Below are 24985 nucleotides of genomic sequence, written 5' to 3'. Positions count from 1 at the left end.
ACCAACTTCATCTCCAGGTATATGAAGTCTCTGTGGGAGGAGTGTGGGGTAACTTATAAGTTCACCACTCCTTACCACCCTCAAGGAAATGGGTTGGTTGAAAGGTTCAACCGGACCCTGAAAGGCATGATCATGGGGCTGACAGAGCCCATGAGACGGAAGTGGGACGTCTTTTTGCCATGCCTATTATTTGCCTACAGGGAGGTACCACAAAAGTCTCTAGGGTTCAGTCCCTTTGAGCTTTTGTACGGGCACCCTGTTAGAGGACCTCTCAGTCTGGTGAAGGAGGGTTGGGAGAAATCCCCGGGGAAAACCCCTCAGGATGTGTTCAGCTATGTGCTGGCCATCCGCAACCAGACACAGCGCTTCCGGGCCCTCGCTCAGGCGAACCTGGAAGCCAGCCAGGATGAGATGAAGAGGTGGTATGACCAGCATACCACTCTGATGGAATTTCAACCTGGGCAGATGGTGTGGGTGATGGCGCCAGTGGAGCCTTGCGCGCTCCAGGACAAGTGGACTGGGCCATATGAGGTGGTGGAGCGCAAGAGTGAGGTGACCTACCTGGTCAACTTGCGATCTCCCAGGAACCCCATGAGGGTCCTACACGTGAACCGCCTCAAACCCCATTTTGAGAGGTCTGAAATAACAATGCTACTGGCTACAGATGCAGGGATGGAGGAGGATAGCGATCCTCTTCCTGACCTCCTGGCAGCTAAGGAGCAAGATGGGTCAGTGGATGGAGTGGTCCTCTCGCCCACCCTGACCCCAGAACAGCAGAGGGACTGTCGCCATGTGTTGGGTCAGTTTGCATCTCTGTTCTCCCTGACCCCCGGTATCACCAACTGGTGTGTCCATGACGTGGACACGGGAGATAGCATGCCTGTGAAACAGAAGTTTTACCGGGTGGCTGACAAGGTCAGGGCCAGCATCAAGAAGGAGGTTTCTAAGATGTTGGAGCTAGGGGTGATTGAGCCCTCCAGCAGCCCCTGGGCTAGCCCAGTGGTACTTGTACCGAAAGCTGCTGCGCCAGGTGCCACTCCAGAACTTAGGTTTTGTGTGGACTACCGTGGGCTCAATGCTGTCACGAAGACTGATGCACACCCCATCCCCAGAGCTGATGAGTCGTGGATCGGTTGGGAGCTGCCAACTACCTCAGTACGTTTGACTTAACTTCTGGGTACTGGCAGATTGCCTTAACTGATGGGGCCAAGGAGAGGTCTGCGTTTTCAACGCCAGAGGGGCACTTCCAGTTCCGTGTCATGCCCTTTGGGTTGAAGAACGCCCCTGCCACATTCCAGAGACTGGTCAACCAGGTACTGTCCGGGCTGGAGCAATTCAGCGCCGCATATCTGGATGACATCGCTGTGTTCAGCTCCACTTGGGAAGAACACTTGCAACACCTCTGCGCAGTGTTGAAGGCTCTGCATAGTGCAGGCCTCACTATCAAGGCCAGTAAGTGCCAGATAGGGCAGGGTTCGGTGGTGTATTTGGGACACCAGGTAGGAAGCGGCCAGGTGGCGCCCCTACAAGCCAAGATAGATACCATCCGGGCTTGGGAACCCCCCAAAACCCAGACAGCGGTGAGAGCCTTCTTAGGACTCACCGGGTACTATCGCCGTTTTGTCAAGGGGTATGGCACCATTGTGGCTCCCTTGACAGAACTAACTTCCAAGAAGTTACCGAAGAAAGTGATTTGGACCAGTGCCTGCCAAGAAGCTTTTGATGCCCTGAAGGAGGCCATGTGTACAGCACCTGTACTCAAGGCGCCTGACTTCTCCAAGGAGTTCATAGTGCAGACAGACGCTTCTGAGCATGGAGTGGGAGCGGTGCTCTCACAACTAAATGATGAGGACTTGGACCAACCTGTAGCTTTCATTAGTAGGAGGCTACTTCCCAGGGAACAGAGGTGGAGTGCGATTGAAAGGGAAGCTTTTGCTGTGGTCTGGGCGCTGAAGAAGCTGAGGCCCTACTTGTTTGGGACTCACTTCCGGGTTCAGACGGACCACAGGCCCCTCAGATGGTTGATGCAGATGAGGGGTGAGAATCCTAAGCTGTTGAGGTGGTCCATTTCCCTACAGGGGATGGACTTTACGGTGGAACACCGCCCCGGTACAGAACACGCCAACGCTGATGGTCTGTCCAGGTTTTTCCGCCTTAGCGATGAGAACTCCCAAGAGGGTGGGTAGTTCTCCCCACTTTCAGCTGGAGGGGACACGTGTTAGACCTGGCATCTTTGGCGTGGTTACCCCTGACTTTTTGCCTCTACCTCCTGTATTTTTGATGCTATGCTGGATTTCGATTTTGCTGGTTTAGATGCTTTGGGCACTTTGCCACTGCTGATCAGTGTCAAAGTGCAAGTGCTCCCTTGGTAAATTGTTGTATTGATTGGTTATCCATGATTGGTATATTTGTTTCACCTGTTAGCCCCTAGTAAAGTGCACTGCGTGTGCCAGGGCTGGTGATTCAAATGCTACTAGTGGGCTGCAGCACTGATTGTGCCACCCACAGGAGTAGCGCTAAAATGATGTCTTAGGCCTGCTTGCAGTGCCTATGTGCAGTCCAGGACTGCCATGTCGACCTGGCCAGTGCACCCACTGACCAGGCCTTATCCTTCCCTTTCTGTACATGTCAGGCATCCCTATGGTGGCCCTAGGTACCCCCCTGGGCTGGGTGCAGTGTATCTGAAAGGTAGGGCATGTACTGAGGTGTGTACCATGCCCTGGTAGTGAATCACAGCCATTTTCGTTTTTCACTGCTGAGAGGCTATCTTGCCCATAGGATAGAATGGGGAAGGCTGTTTACATGCCTATCTTCCCATAAGGGCAAGATAGAAAATCCAAGTTTGGTATCTCTGTGTTCAGAATTTAATCATACATCTTTTTAGCAAGATGGTTTTTAAATTCACTGTGTGAGAATAGCACTTTTTAGAAAGTAGCTATTCTCCTGTTTAACCTTCCTGTGTGCCTGTGTGCTGGTTGGCTGACTGGTGTCAGGTGATGTGCTAGGTGGCTCCAGGAGCCTGGATGAGTCAGCAGCAGGGTGAATAGGGAGATCTGCTTTAGATGGGTGGGAGGAGTAGTCCCTGGGTCTGAATAGGGCTGCCCCTGACAAACACAAAGCTGGCTCCACCCCCTGCTGGCCAGGCTGAGGACTCTGCCTCTGCTGGCACAAAGAAGGCTCCACCTCCTGCTGAGCGTCTAACGACCCTGCCCCTCACTCTGAAAGGAACCAGGTGCTCCAGAGCAGAGCACACCCAGGAACCGGTTTGAGCAGGGGAATCCCCCCACTGGAACAAAGAGAGACAAAGACTTGGAGGGGTATAAGAAGAGGACCCCAGACACCTAAAACTTTAGATCACTCTGGAACTAAGAAGAAACCTCTGCCAAGGAGAAAGCTGGAAGAAACTGAAGAGGAGAAGACTGCCTGCTTGCTGTTTTGCTTTGCTGCCAAGGAGAGGGGAAGGACTTTGCTGTGTCCCCTTCTTTTGATTCTGATCTCCAAGGGCCTGAGAAGAGCTGGCTTCCTGTTAAGAAGTCCCAGGAACAAAAGGACTTCACCACCAGCTCCCCTGGAACTCTGCTGAGAGAGTTCTGACCTGCCTTGGAGTGCTTGCCCAGTCTTGGGGCTTCAGGAGGTCGTTTTGCTGTGTTGAGGGAGCTGGGAAGCAGAAGCGTGAACAAGAGTGACTGGTACCCAGCGCATCATCCGATTGCGTGTCGCAAGACGAGAGTGCGTGGAAAATTTCATCGCGGCACCATCGCAACACGCAGGGTCTCCGCATCGCCGAGTGCGTCGAGCATCGTCCCGAAGCGTGAAGCTTCCTGCCATTGCGAGGGTTGTCGCAGAACCAGTTTGCGGGCCGCACCACTGCGTGAAAAGTCTCCAATCGCTGCGTGCGTCGACGCAGAGTCCCGTTCCGTGGCGCATCGAGAGTTGCGGCGCCGGAAGGCAACGCTGCGCCACGCATCGCACCACATCGAAGAGTGTCGCATCGAACCTGTGCGTGAAGCTTCCCCCTAAGAAACCTACGCAACGAAAGCCAAAGGTATCGCATCCTCCCCCTACAGATCGGAGCCGGCGCATCCACCTCTGCTGCGTGAAGCAGGGCTGCTGCAAAGCCTCCCCAGGATCTCAGGAGCATCGCATCGCCTTTGCCATCTTCCTTGTTATAGCTTTTGGGAACCTTATCGCAACTACAGGTACTGTTGGGCACGAAAGTGTCGCATTTTGTGCATTGAGAGTCGCATTGTGCAGGACACTGACTTTGACATCCTGGAGTACTTTCTGCAAACTCTTGAACTATCCTTAAAGTAACCTTTTTGAATTATATGTTGGTTTGTCTGTAATATTTGGTCTTGTGAAGTTTTTAGTAAAGATACATTATTTTTCTAAAACTGGTGTGGAGTAAATCTGTGGTGTTTTCACTGTGTTACTGTGAGTGTTGGTACAAATACTTTACACATTGCCTTTGATAGCCTAGACTGCTCAGGCCAAGCTACCTAGAGGGTGAGCAGGGGTTATCTTAACAGTGTATCCCCCTTTCCCTGACTAGAAGCAAGGGTCCCTACTTGGACAGTGGTACCTACCCTGCCAACTAGAGACCCCCAGATCTAACAGTCACTCTCCAATATATTTAGTGAGACCCTATAAATTAGTCAAGTAAACAATCAAACCCACTGCTACTAAATCCTCCATCCACATATTTATATTTATATATCCACTCATTCTTCAATGCAGATTGCTATATATATAATACATATATAAATAACAAACCAAACCACATTCACTGGATGATGTCATCAGTGATGTCATTTGAGGTCATCAGTGATGTCATCAGTGATGTCACTGACCATGTCATGAACGATGTAATATGTGACATCATCAGCAGTGGATTACGGGCGCGCGAGTTATAGTTAGCAGAACTAACTATAACGGAGGAATTTCAATGGTTTTGTACGAGTGAAATGTCCAGCTAACTAGCAACCCGGACAACCTATGGTTTTTTCAGTGAATTTCTAAGGTTTTTTAAATGCTAATTCCTAACTATAACATGTCTGAAACCTATGTTTTTTTCAGTGCATATATATATACATACATATATAAACATATATATAATCTGCATATATATATAAATACAAATATGAATGCATGCATACATATACATATACATATATGCATACATATGCATGGTATGTACAAGAACGTTTGAAAAACACTAATAAAAGCAAAGCTAAAAAGCCACCTAATTACAAACAGAATTGCTTTAACTTAAACATCGATTCAGTCAGAGGTTCACACGGCGACGCTTAATTCGTCCCGATTTTGCAACAAGTCAGCAGAACATCATTATACTCCGTCGGAGGGGTTCATCATTTAACTCAGAAATGCCTCTTCGCCCTATAAAACCCTGAAATAGTTCAGCCATTGCGCTAATCCCTACTGTCTATGTGAAATTGTCTGCATCAAAAGGAATCTACATGAATTAGATGCCCTGTGTTGTACTGTCCCCAGATTTGCTGTCCTGAAGAGACCCCGTATCAAGAGAGGGTCGAAACGCCGTCGACAATAAATAGAAGAGAGAGCCTAAAAATAAATTATCTTCAATTGTATAGTGCTCTCCTCTGTTGTTTTTCCAATAACCAATTCTTTATTTTTCACTTTTTTCACTTATAGTTCACTAATTTGGGTTATGGTCACTCCACTGGGACTCACAAAACACTTGCAATGTATTTAAATGCATAATTTTCCAATACTCCATATGTAATGAAATGCTTATGTGGTGCAAATTGAAAAAGTTTAATAAATGTCACTTACTTCGGCTGAAGTAAGTAAAAGTTGATTAACTGGTATCGTGGGCTGTTTTAAGATATCACTTAAGTTAAAAACGTACCTACATCCAATCTAGAGGTCACATTTGATATCACCAGTGTTACTAGGATTAAATCCGAGCAAACAATTGAATTTTGCATATTTTTAAATAATAGCTAAATGAGTTCCTTGTGAACATTTGTTGCTTTGGCATTAACTTAAACGAGGGCGAGACCTATTGAATTTTCAATGCTTGTTTACTTTTTCTTCCATCAAGAAGGCATTCAGATGTGTCACACATTTGCCGTAAATTCTGAATGTTAGCACTCTAGTTGCTCATTAGATCACTGTAGTAAAGCTACTGCTCACCAGGGAAGTCTGCTGCTGGTATTCAAAGTGCATGTTTCAGTCTGCATGTCAGAATTTGTTAATGAAATAGAAGAGGATTTGAGAAGTCAAAATGAGCCCTAATTTTTCTTTCTGCAGCACTAATCATAATTTCTATGGCAAAATTAACCCCCTCATGTTGTTCCTTTGCAACTTAAAGGTTTTAAGTGTTACCACTTTATTCCATTCAAGATGGCTTCAGGTGTGCCATACTTTTGTCATAAGTAAGACTGTTAGCGCTCTACTTGTTCTTTAGAACACTCTAGGATATTCTGTCATTGCGCTATACTTGGGCTACATCTGGGTGATATTTGTGCGACATTTGGGCTCTTTTGTCTCTGTTGGCCATCTTGGGAGACTTATTTGTTATGAAGTTTCCTAATTTCCTCATTTACTAAAGTCTCCTCAGTAGGAAATACTTTCAATTTTTTACTTTGAGTCCATCAAGAAGGCATTCAGATGTGTCACATATTTGCCATAAATTCTGAATGTTAGCACTCTAGTTGCTCATTAGATCACTGTAGTAAAGCTACAGCTCACCAGGGAAGTCTGCTGCTGGTATTCAAAGTACATGTTTCAGTCTGCATGTCAGAATTATTTAATGAAATAGAAGAGGATTTGAGAAGTCACTCAAAATGTGCCCTAATTTTTCTTTCTGCAGCACTAATCAAATTAAATGTTTTAAGAGTTACCACTTTATTCCAATCAAGATGGCTTCAGGTGTGCCATACGTTTGTCATAAGTAGTACTATTAGCGCTCTAGTTGTTCTTCAGAACACTCTGGGAAGCTGCAGTAGAACACAAAGGAATCAACTGACCGTCTCTGTCCTTGTTGGAGGTACATGTTTTACTGAGAATGTCAGACTTCATTCTCTCAGTTTAGCTTATAGATCACCTTCCAAACCTCTGTGGGAAAAGCAAGAGAAAATAGTTTTTTCTCAATCATGATTCATGATATTCCAGCAGAAGGCTTTTTCACATGGTAAAATCACCTTAGAACACACCACAATTCCTAAAATGAGTATGGTACCATCAACAAATGATTTATAATGTAACTAACGTCTTAAAACCTTCTATTAACTGCAATGCTTTTTTAATGAGGTGCTATCATGTATATTTGTCCCAAGATGGCTGCCAACACTTCTAATGTTAATCGCGTGTTTTTAATCTACCTGTTGTAATATTTAATTTCATTTCAGTTTTTTGCCCTGTTTTTAAAGCAGCCCCTCACCTGCACTATAAATTGTGATTTCACCGCACTTGGCGGGTCCCTGTCCTGATAGTTAGGATTTTGGCGGCCATCTTGGGTTGGTCGGATGCCGGACGGCGCCACTGGGGTTTGATGGTCTAGACGTCATAAGGACGCTAGACCTCTATTTAAGGGGGACAAACTAGGCGCTTTTCCACTTATGGACCATTACGGCTTGCTCTTGATGACCGCTAGGTTGTGAGCGTGTAGCGCGTAATACTGAGACCCTTACGACGCTCTTCGCGCTAATCGCGTGTTTTTAATCTACCTGTTGTAATATTTAATTTCATTTCAGTTTTTTGCCCTGTTTTTAAAGCAGCCCCTCGCCTGCACTATAAATTGTGATTTCACCGCACTTGGCGGGTCCCTGTCCTGATAGTTAGGATTTTGGCGGCCATCTTGGGTTGGTCGGACGCCGGACGGCGCCACTGGGGTTTGATGGTCTAGACGTCATAAGGATGCTAGACCTCTACTTAAGAGGGCCTTGCATTCGCGCAGCGGACACGCGCAGCGGATCGCCGTACTTCCGCCGGAGTTACGCCAGAGTTCAGCCCGTCTGTGCCCGTCCGTGCCAGACCGGGGCTTGGGGCTATGACTCCCTCTACGAGCTCCTGCGGTAGAGTCAATTATTCAGGTGAGGATTTAAAATCTCTTTGTCCCACGTACCCTACAAACTGCACCGTTTGTCGTTTTCCGATCTCTAAGTTTGTGTGTGCCGGCTGCGGCTATTCTCTTGGTAAAGGGTCCCTGGCCAAAATAATACATCAGTCCTATACTCGGGGTAGGAGAAGGCGGAGACGGAATCAACATCCTAGTAGCCCCCCACTCCAGTTTTGGAGTATTAATTGCCGATCCCTCCCGAAACATAGCCATTATATCTACGACTTTATTATCGAAGAGCAGCCTGATGCATTGTTTCTTACCGAGACCTGGCTTCAGGATTGTTCTGGTCCTGATGTCGCTGTTGCTGTTCCCAAAAACTACGTCATGGTAAGATTGGATAGAAAGTCCGGACAGGGGGGAGGGATTGCCATTATTTTTAAGGCAATATATACATGCAAGTTTGAAGTCCTTCCTATGTCTGGAAGCGAGACTGCATTCTTCAAATTAGTGATCAATCCTCAATTCACCTTATCGGGCCTGTTGATCTATCGTCCTCCTGGGAACGCCTCTTCTTGGATATCTTCATTTGCTGATATTGGTGATCTTAATTTACATCTTGAAGACCCTCAGTGTACAAACAGCAAACGCTTTTTATCTGACCTGGAGGCTTTTATTCTGCCCCTGTTGAATATTGGTCCCACCCATTCTGCTGAACATTTATTGGATCCTATTCTTTCTAATGTCTCTTTTGATTGCTCTCAGAGTGCCCGTCCTCTGGAGTGGTCAGATCACTTTGCGGTTCATTTTTCTTTATTGTACACTAAACATCAGGTAAATAGAATCCTAGATAAGGGCGCTCCAACTTATCATTGGGGGAAACTCGATATCAATAGGTTTAATCACCCTCTTTCCAATACCTGTCCTGAGGAATGTATGGCTTCAGCCGTTGAGATGAACACAGCTGTCTCCCATTCGCTTATAAACTCTGTTACTACTCTTCTTCCGCCTTCTTCCACACACTTCAGGTCACATCGTCCCCCGGCGCCTTGGTTTTCCATTGACTTGAAAGCCCTGCACACTAAATGCAAGGCCTTAGAGCGGAAATGGCGGCACTCTTACTCAGTCTCTCAGAAGACTGCTTATAAAGAGGCTTTAAGAGATTACCATCTAAAATGTAAAACCGCCAGAGCGGCTTACATTGCGGATACTGTTACACAAGCACAGAACTGTCCTCGTACTCTCTTCTCTGTTGTTAAAAAACTGACAGGTGCTGATACCATCCCAACACCCCCAGCTTTAGATGAGGCCCAGTGTAACTCTATTGCAAAAATTTGTATAGCTAAGGTTGAACGTATTTACGACTCCATGAGCCCCCCTTTGAATACAGAAGAATTGTGTTCTGAACAGACCGGAGATCTGGACGGTCCGGCTTTGGCCTGGATTGCCTCCTTTTTAAGTGAGCGCACTTTCCAGGTCTTTTCCACGAAAGCCACTTCTTCCACTTATACATCGGCATATGGCGTTCCTCAGGGGTCTATACTCAGCCCTCTGTTGTTCAACATCTACGTAAGACCCCTCGCTTCTATTGCAGAAGACGCTGGGCTGACCATTTTTTCATATGCTGATGATACTCAGATAGTTTTTTCCCTCTCTAGCTGTGAAAGCAATGATATATCGGTTTTGAAAACCGGGTTGTCACGTATAGCTGAGTGGATGCAAAGGCATCTCCTCAAGCTAAACGGTGACAAAACCGAAATCCTTATTTTTGGGAAACAGAAAGATCTATGGGGCCCACAACATTGGCCTAGTGAGATGGGACCTCTCCCTCAGCCATCTTCAGTGGTCCGCAACCTCGGTTTTCTCATCGACGACAAACTCTTCATGAGACAGCAGGCCACTCAGGTAGCCGCCATCTGTTTTACTACCTTACGATGGCTCCAGAAAATTTTATGGATGCTGCCTCTATCCACCAGGAGAACCGTTGTCCAGGCGTTGGTAACCTCTCGCCTGGACTGCGGAAATGTCCTCTACCTTGGTGCTGATGTGGCCACTGTTAATAAACTTCAGGTTGTTCAGAATTCTGCAGCCCATCTTCTTTGTAACATCCCGAGAAGACAATCAGCTATGCAGGCCTTACGCGATCTACATTGGCTTAGGATTCCCAGCCGTATCAACTTTAAAGCCTTATGCTATCTTTTTAAAATCAAGCAGGGCTCGGCCCCGAAGTATCTGCGTAACCTTGTCCAACCTTATAAGCCAAATCGCACACTCAGATCGTCCGCTAACTGTGACTTTGTTATTCCTCGATTTAAACTTGTAAAAATGGGAGGGCAGGCCTTCGCTCACCGTGCCCCTAAACACTGGAATGCGTTACCCTCCACCTTGAAAACTGAGACTAATTTTCTCGCCTTTAGGAAAAAATTGAAAACATTACTGTTCCAGTGATTTGCATGTTGATCCAGTTGTCTCATGGTGCTGCTTCTATACGTTCGTTTTTCTTCTCTAGTCTATCCCTTCGCGCCGGGAAACCCACTGTGGGTAGCTGTTGCGCGTTATAAGTTCAAATAAATAAAATAAAATAAAAATTGGATGAAGTGCTGACAGCCAATCAGATCTCACGATGAGATGTGTGGTTAGGCTCCGCCCAGATATATATATATATTTTTCCTTTAATATCTAAAAAACTACTGAACAGATTTACACTATATAACAAAAAGGCATGAGTCTGAAACAAGGGCTACCTCTTTGCCAAATTTGGTGCAATTCTGTTCAGCAGTTCGGGCTGTAGCTGCCACTAAATGTTCCTAAGGAAAATTGCATGGGGAAAACACATTTTGGGACCCTCCTTTTTCTCAGCCCCCGCTTGATGAATCACCCCCAAACTTTCCATACAGGAGCGGACCGGAGCTGGCCAAAAGTTTTGAAAATTTAATGAAGATTCGTCAACTGGCACCAAAGTTATTGGGAATAAAATGTTGCAGATTTCCTAGGGAAAATAGGTCCTTACTCTAACTACCTACTGGCGACTGCCAGTAGGTAATACATATATATAAACACACACATATACATACCCACTACACTCAGGGGCAATAACATGCCAATCCTTTTTATCTTTGTATTGTTCTTCTTAAGATGTGCCTCTTCTTCATAGCTGATATCTGATTGGCACAGCTCTATTCTCAAGGTTCCCACCAGTGAATTGCACTCAGCATACTTTCAGACAGTTCTGTTTCTTTCAGTTTTGGCAGTTTGTCACACAAATATGTAATGACACTTTTCAACTCACCCACATTTGCTGGGTATTACACACAATATCCATGATAATATCGGTCACCAAACAGTTTGGGCCTTTCACCACTGGAAACAGCAGAAAGAGCTGTGCTCAAGCTTGCAACATTTCTCCCTATTTCCCTTCTCTCATCTGTGTTTCTGTTAGGCTGTAGAGAGCAGATAAGAGAACTGTTTCTGGTTAGAATGGAATGGGGTTCAGCAGAAAGAGTGTTGCGCTCTACTCCTCTTCTCTCATTTCTGTTTCTGTAAGGCTGGAGACAGGAGATAGGAGCACTGTTTATAGCCGGAATTGGTTATGGCACTGTGAGAAAGAGTTTTAACAGGTGCCTGCCACAAGTAATAAGGTCAGCTTTTGAAATGACTGGTGTTAGAAATGGGGCCTCTAGTTGGCAGAGGTTTGCACCTTGTCCAAGTAGGGAACATAATCGTAGTCATGGTAAGCTAGATTCACACTTTAAATTAACCTATGCCCATCCTCTGGTAGCTTGGCACAGAGCAGGCAGGCTTTATTATAAGAGGCAATGTGTAAAATATTTGTGCAACACACACACACACACAGTAACACAATGCAAACACCTAAAAAAGACTATACACAGGTTAAAAAAATTGAGAATAAATATCTGAGTGAAACAAGATTAAAGTGACATAAATCTAGTTCATAGAAGTTGAGATATGAATTTTAAAATAATAAATACAAAATAGTGCTTAGAAGTCACTAGCGGTTAAAAGGTTACTTAAGGTCACGAGGGACGAGTACAAATCCAAAATTCAGTCCCCAGAAAGTTGCTACTGAAGAAAAACCTTGACTGGAGCAAGTATAAACATCAAGAGCCTACTGCGTTGTTTTCGAGCGGCGCAAAGCAGGTCCTGTGTCGTCGAACTCCATTAAAGTGAATGCATTGGGTCATCATCGAGCCGCACAAGCTGTGGCTCTGATGTCGTTGAGCAGCCTCTGCATCGGCGTCTAATAATGATGCAGCAGAATTTCTCACACAGTTGGGGTGATGCGTTGGTTTTTGCAGAAATCAGCTGCAAAACCCATTTCTGAGGCCCATGACTGGAGGGGGAACCTTAGGCAAAGGTAGGACTCATAGATGGCAGTGACCAGCAGCTCCAGCAGGATTGCAGGAAGTCATTTGAGTCCCTGAGACTTCAGAAAACAAGAGGCAAGCCAGCAGAGATTTGTGTGTGGACAAGACACTATCTATTGAAGTGTGTCAGCCCCTCCCATTCCTCCTTGTCCAGGAATTCCAATCAGAATGCAGATGAATGAAGATGCAGATTAGCCTCACTTTCCTGTGTCTATGGCTATCTAGAGGGAATGCACAAAGTGTAGCTGTCACCCAGTCGTGTATTGGAGACAGGCTTCTGGTACACAGAGCAAATTTTAAAGCAGAGAAAGCTTTACTTTCTAAAAGTGGTATTTTTAAAATTGTCATGTCAAATCCAACTTTAACCACTAAAGAGGATTTATCATTAGCATTCCAAAGATATGAACCATTATTTAGCTACTCCTTTCTGATCCGGAATAACAGCTTAAAAAAATGTGACCCTGTTCACCAGGCAGGTCGCTCCCCTCACCGACACGCAGCCCCCTGTGTGACGCTTGCCGCTGCTCAAGACCGACTGCCTGCCGAGTGCCAGTGCCCCCTTCTCTTTTTTGTACCCGTGTGCGTGCCTGCCTGCCTGCCTTCTTTTGTGACTTTTGTGACTTCTTTTGTGACTTTTACCCCCTTGTGCCTCCTTTGTGCCCTCGTTTTACCTCCATATTGTCGCCCAGTAGTGCTCCCTTTTCTCCTGTTCCCATCCCTCGCTGCCCGATTCCCGCCACCGCGTCCCGTAGCTCTGCCCAATCTCACCCTATTGGCTGCCCCGCTCCCACCTCCCAGCTGCTCCTCCCTCCCTCTCCCACTCATATGGAGGCTGCGTGCAGCGGGCGCGCCGCTTGCGCGCTGAAGGCGCGCCTCAGGCAAGCCCGTCTTCGCCCGTCCGCGCCTGGCCCGCACCCAGCGCCGGACCCCCTGGCCCCCGCAGATGCCAGCCCAGCTGCCAGACCTACGACGCAGCCACCCTTATCGCACTCAACACCGGCCGCATCCCAGACTGCTGCCGCGCAGCCCCAAGACGCACCCACGGACCCTTCACCTGCCGGACCTGCAAATTCTCCTGCATCCGGACCCGTACGACACCCGCCAAGCCAAGCACCAGCAGCAACCATCTGAAGTGCATCCTGCTCAACACCCGCTCCGTCCACAGGCACGCCGTAAAACTCTGGAACCTGCTCGACACCACATCTCCAGACGTAGCCTTCCTCACGGAAACATGGATGAACGCCTCCTCAGCGCCCGACATCGCCATCGCCATCCCGGACGGATACAAGATCACCCAGAGGGACCGCATCAACCAGACTGGAGGTGGCATCGCCATCGTCCACAAGAACACCATCCGCATCACGACCAACTCCGACGACACCCTCATAGCCGCCGAACATCTTCACTTCCAGATTCACACCGACCCCAAGACCACACTAAGAGGCACCCTCATCTACAGACCCCCAGGACCCCGCACACAATTCAGTGAAGACATCGCTGACTTCATCAGCCCACATGCCCTCCCCTCAGCTGACTACATCCTCCTAGGAGACCTCAACTTCCACCTGGAGAACAACAGCGACAACAACACCACCACCCTACTGGACAACCTCGCCAACCTCGGACTCAAGCAACTGGTGAACACCCCCACACATTACGCCGGACACACGCTTGGCCCAGTCTTCTCCTCCAGCAAGCACATAACCTTCAGCCACGCCACCGGACTCCACTGGACAGACCACAGCTGCGTCCACTTCAGCTTCAGAAGAACCACGACTCACCACCACCAGCAACAGGCTTCCCGCAGGAGCTGGAACAAGATCACCTCCGACCAGCTCTCCACAGCACTGAGCCAGAACCCTCCCGCCAGCTCAACGTACCCCAACCAAGCAGCCAACAACCTCTCACAGTGGATCACCAACTGCGCCAACGACCTCGCACCCCTGAAAAACCATCCCAACAGGACCAGATGCAAGACAGCCCCTTGGTTCAACGACGACCTCAAGAACTCCAAGAAGAACTGCCGCACCCTCGAGAAAGCCTGCCGAAAAAACCCGACTACAGACAACATGAACACCCTCAAGCAAGCTTCCCGCAAACACCACCAGCTGATCCACACCACCAAGAGGACAGCATTCAAGGAATGACTGGACAACAATGCACACAACAGCAAGGAACTCTTCAACATCGTCAAAGAGCTCTCCAACCCCAGAGCCGAAAACAACAACATCACTCCCTCACAAGACCTCTGCGACTCACTGGCCTCGTTCTTTCACCGCAAGATCGCCGACATACACAACAGCTTTGGCGCTCAGCCCACGCACCCAACCGCCGAACCGACGCCCCCCACCACCACCCTCCACGCCTGGACCCTGGTCAGCACCGAAGACACCATCCGCACGATGAACACTTTCCACTCCGGATCACCAACCGACCCATGCCCCCACCACATCTTCAACAAAGCCGACTCCGTCATCGCACCCCAACTCCGGGACATCATCAACTGCTCCTTCAACACCGCCACCTTCCCGGAGAGCTGGAAGCATGCCGAACTCAGCGCCCTCCTGAAGAAACCATCAGCAGACCCCACCGACCTCAAGAACTACCGCCCCATCTCGCTCCTCCCGTTCCCCGCCAAAGTCATCGAGAAGACCGTCAACAGACAGCTTGCTACCTTCCTCGAGAAGAACGGATCCCTCGACCACTCACAGTCCGGTTTCAGAGCCAACCACAGCACCGAGACCGCCCTATTCGCAGCCACTGATGACATCCGAACCATGCTCGACAACAGGGAAACAGCGGCCCTCATCCTCCTAGACCTCTCCGCAGCATTCAATACTGTCTGCCACCGCACCCTGGTGCAGCGCCTCCGCAACATCAGAATCCAAGAGAAGGCCCTGGAGTGGATCATCTCATTCCTCGCCGGAAGAACCCAGAGAGTTCGCCTCCCCCGTTCAGATCCGAGGCCACCGAAGTCATTTGCGGTGTACCACAAGGATCATCACTCAGCCCCACCCTCTTCAACGTCTACATGAGCCCCCTCGCAGCCATCGCACGCAGACACAACCTCAACATCATCTCCTACGTCGACGACACCCAGCTGATCCTCTCCCTCACCAATGACCCAACTACCGCCAGAACCAACCTACACGAAGGGATGAAAGACGTAGCTGAGTGGATGACTAACAGCCTCCTGAAACTGTACTCCGACAAAACGGAAGTCCTCATCCTCGGACCATCACCCTCCGCTTGGGACGATTCCTGGTGGCACCCCGCCCTGGGCAGCGCACCCAAACCAACAGACCACGCACGCAACCTGGGCTTCATCCTGGACTCCTCCCTCTCGATGACCAGACAAGTCAACGCCGTCTCATCATCATGCTTCAACATCCTACGGATGCTCCGAAAGATCTTCCGATCGATCCCCACCGAAACCAGGAAGACGGTAACCCAGGCACTCGTCACCAGCCGTTTGGACTACGGCAACACCCTCTACACCGGAACCACAGCCAAACTACAGAAAAGACTTCAACGCATCCAGAACGCCTCCGCACGACTCATCCTAGACATCCCCCGACACAGCCACATCTTCAGACACCTGAAAGACCTTCACTGGCTCCCCGTCAGCAAGAGAATCACGTTCCGACTGCTCACCCACGCACACAAAGCCCTCCACAACCTGGGCCCCAGGTACCTCAACAACCGCCTGATCTTCTATACTCCCACCCGCCAGCTACGATCTTCCAGCCACGCCCTCGCCGCCGTTCCACGCATTCGAAGAGCCACCATGGGAGGAAGATCGTTCTCCTACCTGGCAGCCAAGACATGGAACTCCCTCCCCATCCACCTCCGCCTCACCCAAGACCACCTCTCCTTCAGGAAGCATCTCAAGACCTGGCTGTTCGAGCAGTAGCGGACCCCCTTCCCCTAGCGCCTTGAGACCCTCCGGGTGAGTAGCGCGCTTTACAAATACATTGATTGATTGATTGATTGATTGATTGATTGATTGATTGTTAAGAAATTCCAAATGCTAGTCTATGAGAGAAGTAGGTCTCACAGCAGTGACAATCAAATTTAGCTGTTTGTCACTATCAGGAGATGTATAACTTAAACGTACATGTCCAACCTTTTAGTTACACAGCACCCTGCTCAGGCCTACTTTAGGAGTGACCTATGTGTAATAAACGGGGAGTTTAACGTTTGCAAGTGGTTTTAAATAAATGGCAAGACGAAGTGGCAGTAAACTGCACAGACAGGCCTTGCAATGGCAGGCCTGACACAGGTTTGAAAGGTTGCTTGTGTGGGTGGCACAACCAGTGTTGCAGAGCCACTAATAGCATTTAGATTACAGGCCCTGGGTATATGGTATACCACTTTATAATGGACTTTTAGGTAAACCAAATATGCCAGTTAGGTAAATACCAATGTCACCATGTTTTAATGGAGAAGGGTATGCACTTTAGCATTGTTCAACAGTGGTAAACAAAAAGATATAGCAAACAGTGGAGGTAAGCAGGTAAAAGTGTGGGGAGAAGGCCACACAAAGGGTGATAGGTCTAACAAACAGCTTTTCTGTAGTGTTCCCCTGGATATCTGCTTATTATTGCTGAACCTGTTTGCCAATAGGAGTCTTTGCACTTTACTCCTGCAGACCAGAGATAACGTGCCTGTGTCCTCCTTTTCATGCTTGTTAAAAATGGTATACATCTGACTGGCAAATTTAATGTGCTTACAAATATGGCAACCCCTGTACACAGGGCCTGCAAATTAAATGCTACACATTGACTGCATTGCTAATTGTGTCATGTACTACAGCAGCACTGTAAAACGTGTCCTCCAAAGAAAATAATAAAGTATCTTAATAGGGCAAATTCCATTTACTGAACAACTAACTTAATTTCAGTCTTTATGATACAGAGTGGATAGAAATTGAACAGAAACAGTATTGGAAAAAATCAATATTTCCTAATTTAAGCTCAAATTTTATCTCGAGATGACATATGTCCATTAATAGAGAGCCCTCACCTTTTCGATCAGCCAAACGTTCCGTGTCCTTGCACCCCCAGCCCCCATCATTCCAGCGTGGATATTTTTGTGCTCATATTCAATCATTATAAAAGTACCATTATGCTCAGAAAGTATATGTCGCTTTTTTTGGAGGTGGTATTTACAATATGGACACCCTACCATACTTGAACATATTACCTTGTAATTCAACCTATGACAGTGCTGCAACCATTTTACTTTCAATAAGACACACACAGCCATCAGAATGACTGCCATAAATCAGACATATGCACCTTGTCAGAACAATGTGCATGAAGGATTCAATGTCTATTCAAACAGAAACAATAACATCCTTTCTTATGTGTCCCTGTAGAACAGAAAATGACTTCTATTTTCGTTTTGGACATCAGTTGTAAAACCCATACATTTGTATCTAAATAGAATGAAGCCAAGGGATACGGGAATGCGTGATTGTTAAATCAATTTCTGCAAGAGACAACAGTATTGCTTTGAGACTTTCTACAACTTTATGTGCATCACCTTGAATCCATAATGGATTCAGTGATATTCTGTTAACATTGATTAACCTATGACAGCCACTTAATGTGTTTACTTAAAAAGATGCATGTTCTCATTGGCGCATCATTACACTTGCCCCCTATTAGATCTCATTTCTTTTTATGCTGCCATTCTCCTCCAGCATCCTTTGCCACCTCCCACTCACAATCCTTACATTACGTGTTTCCAACCAAGCTAGAAATATATTGCATTATGATGAAGTAACATCCAGTTTTACACTTTAAAAATAAATGTACAACGTCGTTCTCAGGCTTAATGCCTTCAAAATACATATTTAAACAGACTACAGGTAGTCAGCATTGCTTTACTGATTGAAAAGCCGATAATATAAATGTGATCATACTTAAGGTATAATTATTATAAAATCCCACTGCCTTTTTCAGACAACGGAAATAGGTTTGCAACAGGTTTGCTATATTAATATACCTTACTCCTTCCATCCTCTCTGGAGGTTTTATGTGATTCTGGGGGTACAATAAGGAAACCTGTTAAGGAAAATATTTCTCCGTCAACTGCCTCTGCTCAGTAGAACTCCTCGGACCACCAGCACGCTTCTTTGACCCCAGAGCAAACTACGTTAAGCAGCCAAACCTGGGATCCTGCAAATGCAGCCACAGACCATGCAGGTAAGAGCGGTGAGGCAGTGGGGGGGGGGGGCTGGGGATTTTGACGGATGATGAAGAGGGAAAATTAAATAAATAATTTATTTCCCTTGTCATTGTCTGTCGAAATCCCCCCCTACCCGGCCCCACCGCCCAACCGCTGTTAAACGCACAGGCTGTGGAAATGGTAAGGACAACCGTTGGAAGTCGGTCTTGAAATGCTTCTCCTCATTTGGAATGTTAGATCCAACCTGATGAAAATCATTAAAAATAAAGGCACACAAATCAAAGAACAATTCTACAATGACCGTTCAGGAATTAAAATTGCTGTTTAATCCATGCGCTGATCACCAATGAACCTTTAGAGCTACTATTTTGAGCTAAAACCTGGTTCACTGCTGAATATAACCCCTCTATTGAAGGCGAAGTTCCCGAAAACTCTATATTGATTAGAAGCGTCCGCATTCATAATAGAGTTAGGTCTAATTTACCATAATTCATCGAGCACTACTGCAAACCATGCTCTGCTTTCTAAGGATCTGATGCATTGTTCTGTATAATTACAAACAACTGCAAGATTGGTTGTATCCAGATTTACAAATACAACGCCAACCATTTTACATTTTTGTCTACATTGGGTCTCACTCAGACAGTGAGTGCACCCATCCACAGACCAGGCCATGCACTTGACCATGCCATCACATACTCACGCAGGATCACATTCCTTTCTTTAAGAAGCTTCTATTGTCAGACCATCACGTAATCAAATTGGACATCAGCATGTTAGTGCGCATAACCCTACCCTATCTCTACGCCTCATAGGTTAAAGGGCTTTACTCTTTACTCCCACAACACAAACAATGTTTTTGTACTTTCAGTCACCAGTTTGAAATATGGTGATTGTGCATGTTGAGCACATAGTTGTATTGTAAATGACTGGGTGCATTATTTTCTCATTACATTCTTTACTGACATTAGAACACATCCGTAATAAAAAAAATCTGTATGGATTATGTAGACATTTCAGAATTACACAATTTATAGAGTCAATATGTAGAAAGAGTTACTTTAGACAAGGAAATGACAACGTTAAAACCAGCATTGCCTCATTTTGTAAAGATTGCTGCCTTCCTAAAATATCCTATATGCTGAGAATACTATCTTAAATGGATGATGACCCCAGCAACAGTGTCAATAATGAATAACACCAAGTCATTACTGACTGATATAAAAGTTTACTGCCCAAGGGTATGAGCCACTTCACTGTAAATCGGGTACTAAAGTAATAACACGTTGCTTAAGTCTACTCAAAGCCAGCGCAAAAATAGATGACTACCAGCAACACAAAAGAGATAGAACATTAAAACAAGCAATGGCAAAGCCAATTGGTCTGACCTATGTGAGAGCTTTTGGCTTTGCCAATATCTTTTACCCCTGTTGTAGAGCATCGTGGATGCTGTGCAACATGGCTAATAGTGGTATAAGTTTTTTTCATATCGTTTTTTTAAAAGTAACTTTTATAGCACTTTTTAAATACCTTTTACCCATGCTGCAGAGCAGTCACACTGCTCTGCAACATGGGTAAAAGACATTGGCATAGCCATTAGCTCTCATTTGCGGGAGACAGCTTGCCTTGTTTCTGAAACAAAGATGAAGGCGCCTGCATTTCTTAAAAATTGCTGTAGACATTGGTTGGCAGTAGGTTGTTGCCTAGGAAATACATATTAATCTCAGCTTTCCTATTCATGTATGTTTGCACCATTCCTTAAAATGTCAGATTGAAAAAGTGTTCACACTCAGCTCCTCGAATTTACCTGATAAAATCAGAAGCAAGAAATGTCTCGGGGGGGAAATATATTACCACACAAAAACAATACGACCCAGGCAGTGGTAAGCGCACAATTACGAGTTGCTATGTAGAGGATGGGGGATAACATGTGGCACAAAGCCTTTATGACCATAAATCCTCACAATACTGAACATGATTGCTGACACATATTCATCTAAGATAGAGGAATTTGCATGGACAGAGTCCCAGGTGCAAGCTCAATATGCCCCCACGCTTGAAATCTGAAATCGGATGGAAATACTAATAGTTCTCAATTTTAGATTTACCGCAGTATTTAGATCGAGTCTCAATTTACTTAAGTTGATGACACCCACTGCTGCACAATGTTGTGATTTCTTAACCTTCATCACTCAGGTAATTGATGAAGTGCATTCTTCTCATCTTGGGAAAGCTTTAGCAAGCTGAGGTGCATTACTATCTGCCTTCTACTTACAGCAACCCTTTCAATTGTGAATTGTGATTAAAGCTAGGAAGAAAGGGAGTTTGCTTCAGATAAAATAAAATCTTGTTTTTCAGAAGTTGACTGCTTCACCACCATGTGTTTTCCATCCACTCACCTCTTGATAAAATTGTCAGCATCCACCTCGTAAACAGGAATGGTGTCACACAGGACTGTGACGCAAGTCTGCCTTGCTGCGGTGTCATTATGAAATTGTGCATTCACTAAATGGCACATTCACATTCATAATCAGCACTCTTGGACTTTTGCAGTCACTGTGGACAAAATATCTACAAATACCACAGCACACTTGTTGAGTTGTTGAAAGTAATATATGTGCCATCGAGGGCCGTCCATCTTGTAGACATTGTTACAGCTCCCCGAGGTTTTCAAAAAGGATAAGAGGGAAGCTTCTGCTGCAAATACAGCTTTGAAGATCTGAGGGTCATCCTACAGACTCTTATCGACGCCCAATAAAATAAAAAGAGCACCATAATCACTTAGCAGCAGATGGACAGCAATCAAGCTGAAGCAGTCAGTACTTGGTCCAAGCACCAGCCAAAAGAGGAAGAAGTGAAACCAGCACGCACTGGCTAATTGTAAGGCAATACATAAGAGTGACAATTAAGTCAACAAATTATAAGCAATTTGCTTACTGGATTGTTTTATACAATATCTCTCACAAGTGAGAGCGTATGCAGAGCATGCCCTGTCGCAGGCAACACATAAAAATACCTGAAACACATATAACATGGCATTGCAGGCACACTACTGGGGAGCATGTTCCAAACAATGTTACATCATTTTGTTGCCAGGGCTTCTGCAGAATTACATGCCTCCATATTTAGACAGCATATTTGGGTTTGCAGTAGCAGATTTCAATCACTATTCAGTGCACATGCTCCCAACGTATTTATGCGGATAAACATGTGAATTAGAACAACCTATTTGATGGAAACCTCACCCATTTTATGTTAATCCTAAAAAGACATAGCCCCGAGGACACTGAATGTTAAAAGATATTTTGCGACCAAAACTTTTCCATATTCTGATAAACTTTACAGTATTTTGACAGATGCAGCCACAATGTAAATTTCCAAAATGAATTCACAAGGTAACATTAAACGTTAACTGTGAAGCTGCTTTTACTCATTCACTTATACATATTGTTTTAATTAATGACATCCAATATATCAGCCATGCAGGCTCCCCGGCTCCTTGTTCCATAACCAGATAGAAGAACAAGGCCAAGTCTTTTTTAAATAAGATTATGGAACTCCAATGTGATTTGCAATATCCTTATCATGTATGATAATACATGGTCACACCATTACCTTTTCCATAAACCACTTAAAACCTTGGTACATAGCTCTTTCATATGAAAGAGAGAGGATGTTTGCAAACATGAAGGATAGAAATAGACCCTTTAAAAGAGCTGCAGTAGCTCAGAATGTGATGAAACATGCAGAAAGACTTTAACTTTTCTATAATTATTTAAGGAGTGAAAACATTAAACATGTTCTTTGTGCTCATCACTGTAAACTAACAAAATAGAGCAGAAAAAAGAAAAGCAATGTTTCAGTTTTGTTGCTTTAAACAGCTGTATGGTGACCCTGCTTAGGACCTCGGCTGCTGGCTCTGGCCTGGGCGGTAAATTCCGTTCCGTTCGCGGAATTTGCGAAATTTGGGTAATTTCGCGTTCCGCGGAGAACGCGAAATTGCAAAAAAATCTACGTTCCGCAACTTCGCGAAATTTTTGCTTGTTCGCGTTCTCAATATGCGTGTTCGCGAGATATTTCACCCCGAGCACGCAAACAGCGATCGCGAACAGGAAAAAAGTATCGCGAACAAGCAATTCCGCGTGTTCGCGGAACTTTCTGCATGTTCGCGGAGATCTTTTACCGTTTCGCGGAGATTTGCGTAACGCGATTACGCAAATTCCGCCCACCCCTAGCTCTACAAACTTATTACAGTTGAGTTATTACGTCTTTTCTTTATAATCGGTGAATGGGTTATTCCCCAAGTCGCGATTTTATATAAATTGGAGATGGGCATTTATACAGGGATTGTAGAATCCAATGTATTATAATGTTATTAATGGAAACAGATTATGTAAATAAACAGGTGTATACAATGTACCATCTGTGACATGGAATTGTAAAAGATATTGAATTAAAAAGGCAATAGTCTTCTGCAGACCGGGGGGGGGGGGGCTAAACAAGGATGCCACCTCTCACTGTTCTTTTCTTCATCTTGGTACCATGTATGGGGACAAATTCCCCGGTGTCCTTAAAAATGGCAATAAAGTTTGTTGTCAAAAAAAAAAAAAAAGGCAATAGTCAGGTTGAGTGTAATAATGGGTAACATATACGTATCAGCCGTCTGTAGGCATGTTAGTACTTTCTGTAGCATTGGTGATGGGAATTTTATAAGAAGTTCTGAATACAACTTTGGAAACCTTGTTCAGAAAGGCATCGCAGTATCACTTGAAGCGGTTACAATGGGAATTGAGGGTAAAGATTGAAACAAATAAGGACATGTTCTTTCTCACAGAATGTGAAAGTTTAATAAAGAAAAATGTGCAGAAAAAAAACATGCCCTGCATCACATTATACCTGTGTCAGGTATAATGTATGCAGAGTGGGCGTTCCTACTCAAAATTCCATGTAGAACTGACGCAGTGAAATTTACAACATTTCACTGCGTCACTCTACACCTTCACTGCGTCAAAATTGCTACACCTGCTCATACCAGGTGTAAGGAATGACGCAGGGCTTTTGGAATGGGACTCACCTATCTGTTGTGGCGCATTGATGGACTTGCTTCAGTTTCATGAGCAACTCCGGCAATGCGTCACTTTTTGGCCAACAGATGCGTCAGACTTGCTGACACATCTGTTAATCCTTGTGCCATGGAGCACTGTATTGTAAATACAGCGCATCCATGGTGGCACAAGGACATTTGGCACTGGTGCAAGGAAACTGACGCATCTACGCAGATGCGTCAGTTCTTTGTAAATCTGCCCCTTTATTTCTAAATATGTTAACATGCTAATGGGCTACCCTCGGATATTCCTTCCTGTTACTGCCTAATTCGAGTTCAAAATACAATCAAATTCGGACAACAATGTACCCTTCATATTGATCACATTCTTTCCGTGAAATGAAGATAATTAAATTATGCCCATTTAAGAACATTCCATAGCAAAATGAAACCTTTATTATTTGTAGGGGTTTGTGACATATTTTTGCTATACAACATCTAGGAAAATATAAAAACGTTTAATATATGTGAAGAAAGATTATTTAAAAAAACAATATTTTTGTCTTTTCGAATGTATTAGATAAGCCCGTTTCTGGAGGATGTGATGGGAAAGAATTCCAATGCCACCCAGATGGCAATTGTATCCCAGAGCCATGGCACTGTGATGGTGAAAAGGACTGTGAAGATGGGAGTGATGAAAGAGGCTGTAATGGAACACTACGCCAGTGTGATGAAAAGACAAAGTTTTCTTGCAAAAATACAGGTATAATGTGTATGGAAAAAAGAGATACAATTGTTATGCTATTACAATAACCAGTTTTGAACAACTTGTTTCACACAACTGAAGGAAAGTAGCTACTTTGCAAGTAGATTGTATTTTTAATACTTTGAAGACTTATATCTAAAATGCAATCCATAAATAGGTTGACTAGATTCTATATGTAATAGAGTTGCTTAATTTTGAACCCTCTAACCCTAGTTCATATACCAGATTCCCACTTTATCAAAAACTATGCGATCCTAGGAAATTCACGACATCTGCATGTTTCAAACTGTAAATACTGGTGATGTAAATCTGTACAGTTTTATAACTCTGCTTAAGGCTTAATGTATAACATTGAACCGCACTCCCTTATCCTCCTCTGATGCGTGCAGGTTTCTGTAATCCAATCTCAAAGGGAGAAATTCAAACATAAGTGTCTTGTTAAATCTCCCATCTGTGAGATGTTAATGCTCCAATAATGATTTCAGTAAATACTCCATTTCTGTTTGGAAATAGGCAATTGCTTTTTTAAACACCTCAAATAACAGACGTAA

At 45.2% G+C, this 24985-nt stretch overlaps 1 protein-coding gene across 1 annotated transcript in view; it reads left to right on the top strand.

Annotated features, from left to right (window-relative positions):
- Positions 1-24985, top strand: part of LRP1B (LDL receptor related protein 1B) — a 3634433-nt gene that overhangs the window by 1743569 nt on the left and 1865879 nt on the right. Inside the window, exon 21 of the mRNA XM_085647014.1 lies at positions 24249-24431. Coding sequence (XP_085503140.1) covers positions 24249-24431 — 183 coding nt within the window. The remainder of the gene's footprint in view (positions 1-24248; positions 24432-24985) is intronic.

This window comes from Triturus cristatus, chromosome 3_2 (genome assembly GCF_964204655.1).
Source record: "Triturus cristatus chromosome 3_2, aTriCri1.1, whole genome shotgun sequence".
Classification (NCBI taxonomy): Eukaryota; Metazoa; Chordata; class Amphibia; order Caudata; family Salamandridae; genus Triturus; species Triturus cristatus.
This window is presented reverse-complemented; position numbering and strand designations above follow the sequence as displayed.